This window comes from Erpetoichthys calabaricus, chromosome 4 (assembly GCF_900747795.2).
Source record: "Erpetoichthys calabaricus chromosome 4, fErpCal1.3, whole genome shotgun sequence".
Taxonomy (NCBI): domain Eukaryota; kingdom Metazoa; phylum Chordata; class Cladistia; order Polypteriformes; family Polypteridae; genus Erpetoichthys; species Erpetoichthys calabaricus.
Window position 1 is genome coordinate 172,831,271 of NC_041397.2, and position 18,181 is coordinate 172,849,451.

The window sequence follows — 18,181 nt, forward strand, 5'->3', positions numbered from 1 at the left end:
TGGCCCGTTTTTTTTATACAACTTCTGGCCTTGTTATTGCACATCAAGGGTAATTCAGAGTAAACATTGTAAATGGAATTCATATAAAAGTCTAATATAAAAAAACAAATTTAGTTGGTTTTGTGTCTGATTACTGCTCTCTGGCAGTGATTCATGCTTAAGATGGTGGTGGCGATGTCTTCTGTTTCTTTCCACAGTCCAAAGATATTCAAGTTAGTTGGATTTGTGATGCTAAATTGGCCCCTGATGTGTGTGTGTGTTTACCCTGCAATGGACTGGTGCCCTGTCTGTATGTACCTACATCAGAGTGTTTTGTATCAATACTGGACATTTTTAGTATTATTATATTCTTTCTGTGCTTTTTGCTGCTAGAAAAGGTCTTGAATTTCATTTTCCTAGATCATCAGATAAATGGCAAATTCTGTATCACTTCCATCCGCTCCCACTTTGCTAAACAAAGTTTTGGTAATGCTGACTAGGGATTAGTTAAGTACTTTAGAAACTTTACGTTTTAGATCATTACAAAAGGTTGTCAGAGGTCCTGTTTCATCTACGTGGATTTCTAATGTATTCTAGTCCAGTTTGAAGATGTACTTCCAGGCTTCTGTCTTAAATGTGTTTCTCCCCAATTCACTGGTGTCATTGAGTATGTGACTCATTAGCTAATTGAAATAATTCTGATAGATTAACTGTCAGTGCCTTTGAGAATTTTGAAGCTGTATTTTCTCAGGACAATACAAAACTGTCTAATGTATATATATCTGTGAAGCCCCCATAGAATTAAAAAGTTCTATAGGTCATCTCTAACAAAACAGGCTTAAGCAAGTCTGTGTGTTGCAATTTGTTCTGTCTATACCTTGATAATACAGTATTTTATGCACTTTTTCTTATTGCCCGCCTATTCAAATTGCATCATATTTTTGACACCATTTGGATTAACAAAGTTTAACTCCATACATTATTGGAATAAAATACGAGCCAAATGTAAGCATACAAGAGATAGACATATTTACTTCTCATGAATTATTTCCATCTCTAACACAAGAAGATCCAAACTTTGAATAGGTAATACATTAAGGTAAGGTTTATTCATTAAGGTTTTTTGCACATCAATGAGCACTAGGCACCCATGACGCTGTCACCAGTTTACCAGTTGTCTTTCCTTGGACCACTTTTGGTAGTTATTCACCACTGTATGCCAGGGATACTCTGCAAGACCTGCCATTTTGGAGATGCTGTGAACCTAGTTATCTAACCATTACAATTTGGCCCTAATCAAAGACACTCAGACCCTGATGCTTTCCAATTTATTCTGCTTCCAACACATCACCTTCAAGAAATGACTGTTCACTTTCTCACAGGTGCCATTATAATGAGATAATCAATGTTATTCACTTCACCTGTCAGTTGTTTTAATGTTGTGGCTGATCATTGTATATTTGTGTAATAAGGGACTGCAACTTAAGTGTTTCTCCCCTACAGTGTCAAGAACCACAAAGATCTAGCAAAGTTCAGTGGTGTATTCAAATCCAAAATACAAGAGAGGGGCCGATGGATGAATAGAGGACCCTCTACTTTCCTATATTTTCTTAACAGCAAAAATGCAGCTGCCTTTTTCTACCTACTTCTAATGGATAGCAGAGTCCATTTACTTCTACATGATGATGGGGACGGTCCTCTGCAAGTCCTACAAGGCCTGCCTCACAATGTGTTGCCATGAGGGTGTCAACTTCTAGGCCTCCATTTGCAGTGATGGGGTACACTGCCACATGGTGACCAATACTTTCCTATTTGGTCATGCCGAAGTACTCTCTAATTACACCAGTAAAGATTTTTTGCTCATTATTCAGTTGTTGATTGAACCTTCCACATTTCTGTTCTGCCTGATTCCTCTTTTTCCTTCTACCAACCTCTAAACAACCAAGTGACCTTCCAAAATTTATTTAAAATGTTGTTTTTGTTTTTAAGACAGACTTTCTGCTTTTTAAAAAATATAGCTTAAATCTCCTTCAGATCTTTTATTCACTTTTTTTCTTTAGGGTTTACTATCATAATCTAATTATTTTTGGATTTTGTAGATACCTACTCTTTTCATTTTTGATAGGTTGCTCCTTGTAATTACATGACTTGTATTTTATTATCTTCATCAAGGAGGTATTTTTATATATTATTTATCTGAGGTTATCAAACTGGCTGTCCTTAGATCAAAGTCATGTTTAAAAATTAATTTTAGATGTAACTACTGTATAATAAAGTATTCATACTTTCTCGAGCCATATGACCCCCCCTTCCATCTTGGCTCATAACTTTCAGGTATATTGAGCTATGCTATTCAAAATATTTATTAGGTGATGTGATTGTTGTTATGTGCTATAAATATTTTGAAAGAAAGTTGCTGCATGGCAGGATGTGCTTGCTGTAAGCATTACAAGTTGCTATTCAGTCGATCAATCATTATTTTATATACCATTATTAAAAAATGTATCATCACAAACAGTTTTGCAGTGCAAACAGGATTGCAATACAGTATGAAATATATAAAACTAATCAGTAAAACACAAATAAAAAATTACAAAACAAAATAATGTGACACTGACATATACGAGGAGGGCCTAGCAATTATACATGACAATTTTAATACCTAGGAACCTCAGTGTTGGAAATCAAAAACAGTCATAATGTAGAGCTGTATGTTTGGAAAGCAGGTGCACTCTCAGTAGCACTTTCACAGCTTGCAGTTTAGGTTAGTTTAAACTACACGGTGTCATTACTCCTGGAAAGGACTGGTGAAAACAATGCTTAAAATGCCAGAGAGAACTGGTAGATTTTTTAGTGTGTGTCAAACCTAAGTAAGATCAGAAAGGTTAAAAAAATCTAGAGCATGGTGTATATACTCTAGGACAAAAACAGAAAGAGCAGTCTGGACAGAAAAAGGGTAAAAAATAATGGCAACCAAATCAACAAGACAGGGAGGCTTAATGTCCAGACATTACAATGATGGTCAATAACAAGAGTCAACAAATTCTCAAAAAGAATCTTACTTCCCATAAATGTTTTTGTAACTAGAAAAAAGGTCTTTATTCATCACAACAAAATTCAAACAGTAATAGATATGTGACTTACATAAGATGATGCCATGACATTGTATGCACATAAACTTAGTGATGCCCCGATGACATATGCAATCATAGCAAATCTAAAAGGGAGGAGGGATGGAATTATCAGTGAAGAGTGTTGCTAAAATGAATAAATAAATACATTGAAGTGGCTCAAATGCTATGATCCTTGATTGTATTATATTTTGTCTGTTTCTTTCATAGGTGTTTTAGGAGTTTTCTTGGATATGCTTACATCTTTTCTTGGATTAGCAAATTTCAATAAAATCAAAGATTGGTTCTTAGTCTTAGATAAAAGTGAATATAGAAAATGGATGAATGGATTGCTCATAGCTTCCAACTGCCCTCCTACTATAATTTTGGTTAGGATCTCTAACCTTCCAGTCAGAAGGGTATTTACCTGTTGGTTACACGTAAATACACTTCCTTCAGTTAACCTTTTGAATTCTAAAAACAGCTTGTAGTACCTGACATTAATTAGTTTTTGTTATTTTAACAAGGTGAGTGAATGTGAATATTAAAAAGTTTAGCATTATATGTGCATTTTGACATCATGGAGTCTTTGTTTGCATCAGTGGTGCATGGAGACAAGGAAGAAAATTTGAATAGTTTGCTCACATTTTAATGCAACTACAGTATTATTGTTAAATTTCTAAAGTAAGTCCTGAAATTACAGAATTCTTTTTATTTCAGTGACCCACTATTTTAATAATATATTTATGATAATAAAATTTGTATTTTACATGGCATTTATGAATTGAAGAGGGATTAGTAAATTTGTAACAATTAAGCATTACAGAGAACAGTACCACAATGCATTGTTTGTGCTGTAATAAGTTAAAAGATTTGGTTTAAAAATACTCAAAAATGTCTATAAAGAAACACTACATATGAATTTGACTGCAGGTAATATAAGCCACACATGAAAAGTAAGGTATGAAAATTAAATAGTATTACTCACTCATCAGACCTTTAACCTTAATGTGAGTGTCTTTAACAATATGTATGTTGCCCCTTTTATAATGCAGCGCATCACAACAAAAATAACTACAGTAAGTAGTCAAATGCATATGCCTCACCTAAAACCTCAGGCACATACTATTGTGTAGCTTAGCTCTTTTCTGACTATTGTGGACATTTTTACTGTGTTTAAGAGAGAATATTCCAAGTACTATTTTTTTGGTTGAGGGGGATCCAACTCAGTTCTTCTGGTTTGTGTGTTTAAATCAGAGCTGATAGGAATTTTATCAAAACCATCAGCAAAAAAGGTCTTAAAAAAACATTAAAAAAATCTTGATAAATGCATTAGCTTTTGTCCACCTAGACAAGCCTACAATTACTGATTCATTTGGTGTTATTATATTAATGTGCCAATTATTAAATATCACAATTACAATACAAACATCTTTAAACTGTTTAAATTGTGACAGCTCTGAGTAGAAGGGAGTGTCAGTGTTAGCACTTGTATGAAAATAAATGGAGAAGTTTACAGGAAAGCAGACCATAGCGTACTTTTACAGATTAACAATCCTTATGTGAAGTTTTAAGCCCATGCTTTACTAATCTGAGTACAATAGCGATGTGTCAGACCTTTTATTTTTTGTACTAGATACATATTGACCTAAAAGTACAAGGTTTTGGAGTCATTTGAGGGCAACATCTCATGCTATAGTCATGTTTTATTGATTAGTCCGCTCCAGAGTAAATACAAACACAGGACACTAACCAACACAACAAGTTGGCTCATTTGTCACAGATGCAAGTGCATTGACAAAACATCAATAAAATTCTGAGAAGGCTGCATTTTATGGCAGAGTGCACATTTTGTAAGTGGTGTGCCTACAATTCAGTATCTAGTGTAATTTAGAAATTATTCAATTCAGTATATATTTATATTTATAGATGAATTCATGTTACTTTTTCTATAAATTTAAATATCAGTTAGGGAGACTTGCTTTTTGATATATGTTGTAGAGATGTCAGCATTAAGCGATTAATGCTACTTTATCCATCCATCCATTTTCCAACCCGCTGAATCCGAACACAGGGTCACGGGGGTCTGCTGGAGGCAATCCTAGCCAACACAGGACACAAGGCAGGAACCAATCCCAGGCAGGGTGCCAACCCACCGCAGGACACACACAAACACACCCACACACCAAGCACACACTAGGGCCAATTTAGAATCGCCAATCCACCTAACCTGCATGTCTTTGGACTGTGGGAGGAAACCGGAGCGCCCGGAGGAAACCCTTTCAGACACGGGGAGAACATGCAAACTCCACGCAGGGAGGACCTGGGAAGCGAACCTGGGTCTCCTAACTGCGAGGCAGCAGCGCTACCCACTGCACCACCGTGCCCCCCTAATGCTACTTTAATGTTTCCTAAATATTCTGTTTAATTGCATACTGTATAAGGTGCTTTTTAGTTATACAGTACCTTTGTAACAGTAGCGCCTTTTTGAGCCCGTCCCGGCACCGACTCATACGGAGGCACATATAAAAATCAAAATAAAGATTTATTTTTCTTCACCTGTGGGGCACATCTTCCCCGTGAACCCCACAGGCAATACACAGTCCCAAACAAGCACTTACCACAACCAAAATACTACCTTCTGGCACCACCACTCCTCCCTTGAAGCTTCATCCTCTCCTCCCGACTCTAGCCACTGAGTGGTGGTGGCTGGCCCCTTTTATAGCCCACCTGGAAGTGTTCCAGGTGCTTGACCACCTGGTCCCAATTGCACTTCCAGGTGGGGCTGAAGATTTGTCCAGCTGGGCTCTGAAATCCAGACAGCACCCCCTGGCGGCCACCCCAACACCCAATCGGGCTGTGGAGGACTCCATCTCCCATGGAGCCCTGCGGGAGGTTGGGGAATCACCGTCGGCCAGGGAGGCTGCCACCAAGCATCCCAGGGGAAGTATTGAGTTGTCCATGGTTGCTCCCCTGGAACATATGCAGCAGGGGCGTCCCGGCCACCCGTTACACTGTTTATTTAAATTTAAGCATGAACCCATGATATTTCATCGGTAATGTTGCACATTTACTGATTATAACAGAAAACATTAAAACATATTGGTGCAACAGTGTGTTTCATTGGACAACTGCTATGATGGAACATTTTAACTACCAAAAAACTCCCACAATTAGTAATGTTTTGCAAGTGTCCTTATGCAGAACATTAAACAATCAAATTAATCAGCATTAGTCAAACCTACATGAATGTATTGAGTTCTCATTTATTTATTTATTAGCCTTACATTTGGTGAAAAACAAACCTTCATTATGGGTGATGGGGGAGTGACAGGATTGGTTATAAAGTGATTATCTCAAGGTAATCTAGTGACCTTCTGTCAGATCCCATACTGCATGAAACTGTGGAAAGGGGCAGGGCTTCATTTTATTACCCCTTATACAGATAGAAACTTGCACCATCCAATCTAGAAAAGCTAGATCAGATACTCTCTCTACTAATCCATTATATAACGGTATAATGCTGTACATAATGTGTTCCAACTACAGAGGGATCACACTCCTCAGCCTCCCTGGAAAAGTCTATTCAGGGGTCCTGGAGAGGAGGGTCCGTCGGATAGTCGAGCCTCGGATTCAGGAGGAACAGTGTGGTTTTCGTCCTGGTCGCGGAACAGTGGACCAGCTCTATACCCTTAGCAGGATCCTGGAGGGTGCATGGGAGTTTGCCCAACCAGTCTACATGTGTTTTGTGGACTTGGAAAAGGCATTCGACCGTGTCCCTCGGGGAATCCTGTGGGGGGTACTCCGAGAGTATGGGGTACCGGCCCCCCTGATAAGGGCTGTTCGGTCCCTGTACGATCGGTGCCAGAGCTTGGTCCGCATTGCCGGCAGTAAGTCGAACCCATTTCCAGTGAGAGTTGGACTCTGCCAGGGCTGCCCTTTGTCATCCGATTCTGTTCATAACTTTTATGTACAGAATTTCTAGGTGCAGCCAGGGCGTTGAGGGGATCCGGTTTGGTGGGCTCAGGATTGGGTCACTGCTTTTTGCAGATGATGTTGTCCTGTTTGCTTCATCAGGCCGTGATCTTCAGCTCTCTCTGGATCAGTTCGCAGCCGAGTGTGAAGCGGCTGGGATGAGAATCAGCACCTCCAAATCCGAGACCATGGTCCTCAGCCGGAAAAAGGGTGGAGTGCCCTCTCAGGGTTGGTAGCGAGATCCTGCCTCAAGTGGAGGAGTTCAAGTATCTCGGGGTCTTGTTCACGAGTGAGGGAAGAATGGAGCGTGAGATCGACAGGCGGATCGGTGCGGCATCCGCAGTAATGCGGGCACTGCATCGGTCTGTCGTGGTGAAAAAGGAGCTGAGCCGCAAGGCGAAGCTCTCAATTTACCAGTCAATCTATGTTCCTACCCTCACCTATGGTCATGAGCTATGGGTAGTGACCGAAAGAACGAGATTGCGAATACAAGCGGCTGAAATGAGTTTCCTCTGCAGGGTGTCTGGGCTTTCCCTTAAAGATAGGGTGAGAAGCTCAGTCATCCGGGAGGGGCTCAGAGTAGAGCCGCTGCTCCTCCGCATCGAGAGGAGTCAGATGAGGTGGCTCGGGCATCTGATCAGGATGCCTCCTGGACGCCTCCCTGGTGAGGTGTTCCGGGCACGTCTAACCGGGAGGAGGCCCCGGGGAAGACCCAGGACACGTTGGAGGGACTATGTCTCTCAACTGGCCTGGGAACGCCTTGGGATTCTCCTGGAAGAGCTAGAAGAAGTGGCCGGGGAGAGGGAAGTCTGGGCATCTCTACTCAAGCTGCTGCCCCCGCGACCCGACCTCGGATAAGCGGGAGACAATGGATGGATAATGCTGTACAAGAAGTAAAAGAATGAATGTTACAAAATGTTTCGATTTTTCTGTGCAGTTCAGATCTGAGTTTTTTTCATAGAAAACAAAAATAATATAAAGCAAACAGTTTTTCATTGTACAGGAAACGACAGATTTATTGATATATTTGTTGAGAGTTTGATTCATGAAGTGTTGCAGTCTTTGAAATGAATATGAAAAGACAACATTTTATGAACTTGCAGTCTTTTACATCAACATCTTCATTGTGAAGTATGTATGTTTAATGTCACAAGGAGCATTGCACTCACTGCTGATAGTAGTAGTAGTAATATTTTCATGTGTATTATTAAGCACCAGACAAGGAGGAGGTTTGCCAGTAGTCCTGTGTAAAAAGGAAAAGGTCATATTATTGGACTTTAGTGGACACTAACTAACATTGACAATACAGGGGGTCCTTGGGTTTCGACACAGTTCTGTTCCTACAACAGTGATGTAACCTGAATTTTGGTGTTAGTCAAAACACACCCTACCCTAAGTCACTTTCCTATCCTAACACATTTGCAAAATCATAATCTAGAACATAAAAACACAACTAAGCCACAGAAAAAGGAAAAGGACATACATATACTGTATTGTACACTGTACTGTAGTAACAGAAAAAATTGCAAAAAATGAGTGTAAAAAAATTCCTTACCTTTATTCCTTCTGATCTCTTTACAATGTTTAATTTCACATCCATTGTGATGGCTTTCCTCTTCTTTGAAGCACTACCATCTGAAGACTCTGACTTTTGTTTAGGAGCCATGATAAGGGCCAAAAAGTCACCAAACAAAGCAACACAAACAGAACACTTGTGCCACGCACAACCAAACTAGTTTGCCAACTCCCTCACTCATGCGCCGCGTTACTGCATATTCTTCCGCTGCGTGCAACCAAACTAGTTTGCCCACGTAGTCTGTAAGTACGACGCTAACGGCATAAGCCTAAACACTCACGTCTCAATTTTTTAAAGTTTTTATGGGAATGAGCGTTGTAAACTCGAAGCGTCGTATGTCGAGACATTGTAACCCGAGGACCCCATGTATTGTGTTTTTATCTATTTTTGTAAACAGGTTTGCAAGTACAGTAGTCTGTTTGAGAGACATTTCATGAAGATCAGCAATCAGCCTCAAGCCATTGAACAGTGCCATATGGTTACAGAGCCCCATCTATAATAATTTTTTTCATAGAATTCAACAGTAAATAAGATAAAAAGGTTGAGCACAGGTCCAGCATGTTTATTTTAAAACTAGCCGTTCCCCGCAGCTCTGCCTGCATAGTAATAGGAAACAGGATGGCGAGGAGGGCCCTGTCCGCTCCCCACTCTTGACATCACACTTAACCCTCATCTCGGCCCGCAGCTTCTGTCTCGGATTAGTGCGAATATATCGCTCCTGCAAGCGAACTATGGTTCTTAGCACAATGACAGAAGCTTGCAAAATCAACCAGAATGTTCTATCAAATTATAGAAAAAAAACCCAATCAAAATCAGCGATAAGAGAAGTTGCAAAATCAGGTGTAATGTTCAAGCAAATTATAGAAAAAAAAACAATTTAAATCCATTAAGTAGTTCTCTCGTTTGCTAGCTAAGTGGAGGTAAGGAACGCCCGAAGCTGGCGAGTGAGTGAGGAGGGCCCTGCCTCCCTCCCCTCAGCCCGCTGCGTCTCTCTCGGATTCACTCAAATAAATCAGTACCACAAGTAAACTATGATACTTAGTGCAATGAGAGAAGTCACAAAATCAACAGGAATGTTCAAGCAAATTATAGAAAAATAGCAGATCTAAATCCATTGAATAGCAGACAGACAGACAGATATTGGAATTTATATATATATATATATAAAGAGATGATATTAGTGAGAACAGTTCCCTGTAAAGAGAATTAGATTTTTTCCAAATTGAGATAATAAGAATATTGCTTTCACACTGAGTTAGCAACGGTGGATTGGGACTCTTCCATTTTAGCAGAAGTCATCGTCATGCATATAGTGTGGTATAGGTTATTAAAACTGATGTTTCCAAACAAACTTTTATCCATTCTGTTATTACCCCAAATAATGGAAGTGATGTGTTAGGATTCATTTTAAATCCAAGACAATCCAAGATATTTTACCCAAAAGTGGTTTAATTGTAGAACAAACCATTATTCACAGATTGGGTTTTGTCCTTTGTACATTTTAGATAGTTTTGACAAGATATATGTGAACGATTTATAATTTTTTATTGAATTATGATGCGCTTTTCACATATTAAACTACAATGCTTTTTATAAAATGCTAAACTCCATTCCTCTTGTGAAATTGTAATTGAGTGCCTGATACCCTTAGTGTCCTTAGATCATTAAGGGGTAAGTCCGTTAAGGTTTTTTTAAATATCCAAAAGGTGCTGTCTAAATCCTCATCCAGACTAACCAGTCAAAAGTGGAAATATTGCATCTTTTAACAAAGGAGCCTGGGCTCCTGTTGCAAATAATAGAGTAATAAGACTAGGGAGATGTGGAGGTCTGATGAGAGTTAACCTGTGGATGTGATTACTACATGACTTTGAGCAAGACGTGCATTTTTTAACATTTGTAATATGTACATGACCCTTGTGGAAGAAAAATTTCAGAATAAATGGCTTGTGTGATTTCACTAAACAAATGGCAACCAGTCTTTCAGTCACTGATCATAATATTTGTTGTGTCTACAGTAAACATGCATACTCTATTGTGTCAACTGTGCTGCCATTGTCCAGTAAGGTAGGTTGGGCAGGTATGATATTTTTGTGCCAGTTCACAGAGCTGTAGCCATGGTGGTATCCAACTAACATCACTCTGTTGCATTTCCAGGAAACCTCAGCAAACAAATAACAATAATGCATGTGCAAAATAAGGCTTTTAGGTTTATTTAATGAAAAAAGAATTTCAGAAATTACATAATTGATTCCAAAGATTCTGCTTGCATGGCAAGAAGAAGCAGAGTTGTTTTTCAACATAAGATGTTGAAAATATTGCCAGTAAACATTTTTGTTGGGTTGGAGACTGTGATTTTTTTTTACCCTACTTCTTGTACTGTTTTCTGTTTTGTCTTTGCCTCTCAGCAGCTCCAGTATTGCCTGTGGCATCAGACTGTGCTACTTTAGTGACATCACAGACCCTTTAAAAGTCATAGTAATGTTGCTTTGACTAGAGCTATTTTCTCTGTACTCATTTTGTAGCTTTCCTTCTTATTGATCTTTTGCTATACTGCTGTGTTACAGTTTCCACCCTGATCCCTACCTTTAATGGGTACTTGTGGCCATATGTGTAAGTCCAGACAGAGGGCTGAAATCGACACAAAGAATTAGTGCAGCTTTTCATAAGAATAGGTAGTCATGACTCCTCCAGATTTTTAAATTGCAAGGATTTTATGCTTGTATCAGTGCTTCATTTATTATACTGTTAATTGTATTTTTAGTATTAAATTATCCTTAATTATTATGTTCAAAAAAGAAAAATAAATAGCGGGAAATGTTTTAATTACTGCATTTTCTTAAAATATAATATTTCTTTGCTGGTATGGAGTCTGCATGTCTTTCCCATGTCTATGTGTAGTCACTCTTGTTACTCTTCAGTCATCAGCCCACCCCACATTTCAAAGACATGCCAGTAATGCTAACTGGTACCCTGTTCAGAATTGCTTCCTGCCTTTTGCCCAGTGGGGTTGAGATACGCTCCACTGACATGGCTCTGTGTTTAAAATTAAATGACTGTAGGCAATAAATGAATAGATAGATACATGTTTTTATGATGTATTGTGATTTATAATGTTTTATAAATCATTTTAAAGAGTTAATAGACTTTCACAAAAGCAGATAGCAACAATATTAATATAACATTGTCCTGGTAAGAAAAAATGAGGTGGGGCATGGTCCAAAAATATATTGTGTTTTGTTCTGTTGACTACTCTTACCATGTTTTACTCTATATAATAATATGCTTGTGAGTGCATTAACTTGGGCTGACTAAAGTTAAAAACTGCTTAAGAACATGCACATTAACTGGTCTTCTTTTAATCTGACCCATACATCAGTCCATTTATCCATTTTTTTGAAAGTCCTTTCCTTTACCACTGACTCATGGGAGATACAGCTAAAACTAACAGCTTTAGGCAGAAAGCAGAAACCCACCTTGGTTGTGAAAGGGCAGAGCTTGTCGCAATGACACCATGCAAACAGCATATTAAATATGTGACTGTATAATATCATGTCTGTGTTTTACTTTTACATTGTATTTTTTTCCCAGAGCAAGGTCAAGCTTGTAACTGTCAGGACTGCATTTTGGTGTTTGGAACTTCATACTCTGTATCAGTGATAATAAAAGTTGAATAATTCATCCATGCGGAGTCCTATCCATAGATGATCTTTCATTGTGTGGTGATGGAGTTTAAATTGTGAAAAATGGGTTTTTGGTGATTCTACCAACTAAAACATGAACTCCTTGATAAGCCATATGGTTATGCTTTAATTATTTTCTTCCTCTTTAAAATAAGACAAGACAGTAACAGCAGTAAAACAGAAACTAGTCACAAATAACTTCTCTACCCCAGTTATCTGAGCTGGAGCTCTTATGTTTAAACTGGCTGTTTCACTCTTCTTCTTTTCATCACACAGTCTTGGCCCAAGTATTCAGTGTATGGTTTCTTCATTCTATGATAAACAGCTGTCTGGGACATTTCATCAAATTGAGTCTCATGCTGTGTGAAGGCCATATGCAACCTGCCCTTCTGTTCCTTATTCTTTTATAATCATTCAGAAATCATGTGACCAGAAGCATAGCCATGCTTACTCTCACCCAGGGCCAATTTGCGATCACCAATCAATCTAACATGCACTGGTGAAGGAGGAAGACCAGTAGCCCCACAGGAAACACAATGCAGACATGGAGTGCAAGTGCAAGCTCCACATAGAAAACAACCACGTGTTGGATTCAAGCCCAAAACACCAGATCTGCAAGGCAGTCACACTAAGGTCTATGACACTGTGCCACCAAGCATGTGCTCCGATAGCATCAAATTACTCATGATGTACATAGTTACATTAAATTAAGCATGAATTCTGAACATTTAAGTCTAAAAGTGGCTAAAAAATGCATTTATTTCAAATAAGAAAGAAGTGCATTTGAATCAGTACCAGGTTGATTGATTTTTTGTGTTTGTTATTTAAAAATCTGCTCAAAATGTTAAAATTTGTTTAAATAAGGCATTATAATAACTTTGTCTTGATAATGTGTACATTGGATGGCTGTTTCCCTAATCTATTTGCTGTGTTCCAGCCAAGGTTTTCTTTCGTTTATTCCAAGCATATGTGAAATGATATCCTAAATTGGGAACCGCAGAATGTTCTGTAAAACATTATAGTGTAATGGCTCTGGGAAATCGTAATGCTAGTGTTGGTTTCCTTTGCTGTCAGCCCCTGATTAAAAACTTACAGCAATTCCCATGATGATAATTCAGTGGCAGTTTTCTGTGGCAGAAAATGAAAACCTTTACTTGCTCTACAACCACAAACAAATGTTATGGGCTGTGGTCTGCATTACTTTGCTTTCTTATCTTTCACAAATAGGTAGTTTTGAGATACTCTACCCACATTTCTCTCTTTATCACTGAGAATTCTTTGGCAGTATGTCATCTTTGACTTCAGTTGACTGTCTGTTACATATGAAATTTAAAATGTCTTTTATAGGTGGTACATTGATTAGTGATGTTGAAACATGGTTCAAGTGATCTGAGTGTGCTTCTCTTCTTGGGTACCCTGTGTGGGCTCCAGTATGTTTTCACTGTGCATTTATATAGCTTTTTTTACCCTTAGATACTATGATTTTCTCCTGTTTCCCAAAGATGCAAAGGTTGGATTAATTGTTTATCTAATATTAAATGTTTTAATCCAGTTCAGGGTCCAGGGTAGTTAACATCAGGCACAGAGGCCATCCTTGACAGGGTGTATGAGTATGTGTCATTCCATTGCATACTACATTCACACTTACGGTAATCCTACACTCACTCACTCACTCACTCACTCACTCACTCACTCACTCACTCACTCACTCACTCACTCACTCACTCACTCACTCACTCACTCACTCACTCATTCTCTATCTATCTATCTATCTATCTATCTATCTATCTATCTATCTATCTATCTATCTATCTATCTATCTATCTATCTATCTATCTATCTATCTATCTATCTATCTATCTATCTATCTATCTATCTATCTATATGTCAGGCCAATTTAAAATTACCAGTTAACCAAAGTTGTATATCTTAGAGATGTGGGAGGAAAACCAAAGCACATGGAGAAACATCCAATCAGAAGGGTCCTTGGAGCTGTGAGGTAAGCACTATGTGCTTTGCCACCATTGATCCCACTGTTATTAGTTAATAACCAATTAATTACATCGACTGGTGTCCCGTTCAGGTTTGAATCCTGTGTTCCCCCCAGTGCTGTTGTGCTCCAGTTTCCTGCATTCCTACTGGAAATGAAAAATGTTCCTCCAAAAAATTAATTGTTGGATGCAATTCCATTTAAGCATTCACTTAGTATAGCGTTTATTCTTTTGGAAACTAAATATCTTAAAGTCACTGCTGGTCAGCATTTGTGCCTTTGGCTAACATGTAACTGTAGAGGTCAAATCAATTAGTTGGTCAATTATTCCTTGTTCTTTGTTACACATTTAATGGAAAGAAGTGTGAGCTACTGTTCTGCAAACTAATTCTTATTTATATCTGGCTACATTATGGAAATTAGAATTTTTGTTTTGGTGCTACCTGGTTAATGATATAAGAACAACCACTGTTATCACAGTGGCATGTCTTCTGTGATGAAGTGGTCCATGTTTTCCATTATGAAGCAGAATTAAAAAAAAAAATCCTGGTGATTATAGCTAGAAGACTGAACAAACATGAATGCACCTCCAGCATGCACACTGTACCTTTTTGTTTTATCTTTCATTGATAATCTCAGTGTGTAGATATACTATAAGTGACCCTTTGATATACAGTACATATTTCCAGGTGTCTTAATGGTAACTTAAGCACAGCATACAAAGACCCTAATCTCATTAATTATTTTCTGTTAAATATGTTAATATCTCTTCTTTAATTACCATCTCCCACTCATCCTTTTACCGTGAATAGCTTTGAAACCTCCCTGTAACATTATAATTCGTTCGACTTTCAAGTGGGCACTTAAATGGCTTTTTAACATTCCCCCCGCAGCAGTATTCATTGAATGTGGAAGACTTCATTTAGATCCTTTTATTTCTTCCCATCCTCACTTTTTTTTTTCTAATTTTGCTGTTTGCTTTTTTTGTTTCCCCATCAATATGGGTGCTGTAGGTTTTTGTCCTTCAAGTGTCGGTAGGTTCCTCCCCTTTTTCTGTTTCACAATCCACACCAAGAGAGGGTTTTGCATATTCCTCCCCTTCCCCTTGTGAGATATTGTTACTGACCAAATTTAAACACTACAGCATTTAGAATCCCCACAGAGCCACTTTAAGTACTTGGACCTGCAAAGTGCCCTAAGCAATAACTACCTGAATTGCTTTTAATTACACAATATAGCTGCATCATCTTAGTTCAGATTCTGCTTGATTGATACTGGAAGGCAATTGTAAGCGTGGATGACAGGATTAAGTGCCTATTGAAGTGACTTTAGCTTCTTGTGAGAACAAAAGCAGGAAAGGGAATACTTTCCCCCGTCTTTTTAGTGAGCACTTTGTTTTTTTTTTGTTTTTTTTTTTTCTTTCCCCGCTTCTAGCATAAAGAAATACAATCAACAAACATTATCCCTCAGAGGTAAATTGAAATGCACATGCAGGCGAGAACTGTTCCTCGCTGTAATTAGACATATATGATCCCAGCTATTTTGACCATTCATTAGTGCTAATTGTTTGAGAACCAAGCCTATAGAACAAATAATTAAAATGTGGGCACCATAACTGCAATTATTAGCATGTGTGATAAAATGCATGCTCGGCAGCTGTACCAATAAAATTGTTAGGAAGGTTGATTTCATTAGGCCTGTGCTTGGTGTGAACAAGACTCTTTGGCGGAGTTGTGAGCTGCTAATGTTTGCATAGGCTCGCCTGGTGTTTACAGCAAACAGCTTCTTTTTTCCCTGATGTTAATTAGAGGAAAGTATTATGTAGATTCACTTTGTTGCTCGCACTTTAATTATTTTTGGGATTTTTTTTTTCCCTCCCATACTTGTGGTTTTTCGTGTCTCTTAACAGATTCATCCAGCTGGATCAGCTAAGCCTCACAGTGAGAATGACTAGAGGACAATTGTTTGTGATCGGTCTCAGATAAAGAATTGCAAAGCGCCGGTCACTACTGCACATGCAGCTGAATAGAGAACTGAAGGGAAACAAACTTTACAAACAAGAGTTAAAAGTGGGAAGGGAAAAAAGACTTTCACTTGTTCCTTTGTCACTGCTAAATACTGTTTAAAGGTTTGTTTTTGTACTTGTCAGATCCTTTCATTACGTCTAGTCTGAAGCTTTCCTAATAGGTGGATTTAAATTTTATTTGCCTTGTACCAATCTGTTCAGAAGCTTTGCACTGCACAAGGTTCTGCTGTATCCTTTTTCCTTTCTTTAAACAAAAGTTGTGTAATTTTCAGTCCAATAAATTGTGTTAATTTTTCATTAGCATATTTGTATATGTACTTTAAATATTCCATGTGTAATATACTATTTATAAAATACTTTTTCAATCGTTTTATCTGCTGTAATGACTTAAGTAGGTTTTTACAGATGGGATAACTATTTGTTCATTATATTTTATTAAGTCCTTGAGTTTATCTACCTGTCTGTCTGTCTGTCTGTCTGATGCAGACTTCCATTGAAAGTTGTGTTTTTGAGATTTAACAACATTCTTCGCAAAGAGCTCTAATAATGGCTGCAAGCACCAATGTTTTTACACAAGCTAATCACTGTGTGTTTTACAAACGTGAATCTGGAATTACTTTTTTAATGAGTTTGTTTACAATCTATTTATTAAAACTTTGCATTTATCAATATATTTGTTTCTCCTAAAATGTATAGAATAAATGCTTTTATTTTCTACATTTCTATAAGGATTTCTTCAGTAGCTGAAATCCATCCATCCATCCATCCATCCATCCATCCATCCATCCATCCATCCATCTTCCAACCCGCTGAATCCGAACACATGGTCATTGGGGTCTGCTGGAGCCAATCCCAGCTAACACAGGGCACAAGGCAGGAACCAATCCTGGGCAGGGGGCCAACCCACCACAGGACCAGTAGCTGAAATGAATTTGCCATATGGCTACCCAAACCTGGGCTAAACTCTAGGCCCACTCACAGCATATTTACTTGTTCTGCATTTGTGTCTATATGTAGCTACAACATTTAGGTTTCCCCAGAAAAGTTAGACAAAAATTTTCTTATAGTTTACCAACTCCAAATTTGCCAGGCATGAGTGAGTGTGGGGATGTCCCTGTGTGTCTGCCATCCAGAAGTAAGCTTACACTCATTGCTTGAAAGAATACATCTGCCTGCCAACCTCTCTGCAATGTAACAAGCAGGTTTAGGAAACTGATGGATAAAAGGTTGCCTTAGGTTGTGGTTGTACTAAGTAGACAAATTTTATATTCCTTTTTTGGTTTACATATATTATTAAAGCAAGCATAATATAGTTTAACAATGCAAATATATCTTATTCTTCTAGGGGCTGTTCTCCTTGGTTATTGTGTAGCATCAGGCTGGAGTTTCTAGGCCATAATCGCTTTCAGCACACACTGCCAAAATCCAAATACATTCCCAGACGTGCTGTGCTGTATGTGCCAGGAAATGACGTGCGAAAGCTACGCAAGCTGCCTTCTCTAAATGTGGACTGTGCAGTATTTGACTGTGAAGATGGTGTGGCCCTTAACAAAAAGGTAATACTTTACATCCTTGTTAATATATGTGGGGAAATCAGAAAGTTATCCTTCAGTTTGATTGTAGTAACAGACCATGGAACAGACTTTTTTTTGTGGGATAAAGGTCTTCACACAGAGATAAAGTTCATCTGTCTCACAATACCAAAATGGTGTAAATGTACCGGTAGATTAAAAAAACTGGCCCAGAAGTTGTACAAAGGGTTAATCCAGCATGATGTGTCCAATTTTGTCACTGGTAGTTGCTCAAGAGAATGGATGAAAGGAAATGGTGGAAGGAATTTGCAGA

The 18,181-nt window shown here is 38.3% G+C and overlaps 1 protein-coding gene across 1 annotated transcript in view; it reads left to right on the top strand.

The window, feature by feature from the left end:
* Window positions 1–18,181, top strand: part of clybl (citrate lyase beta like) — a 352,991-nt gene that overhangs the window by 227,268 nt on the left and 107,542 nt on the right. The window contains exon 2 of the mRNA XM_028799953.2: window positions 17,682–17,892. Coding sequence (XP_028655786.1) covers window positions 17,682–17,892 — 211 coding nt within the window. The remainder of the gene's footprint in view (window positions 1–17,681; window positions 17,893–18,181) is intronic.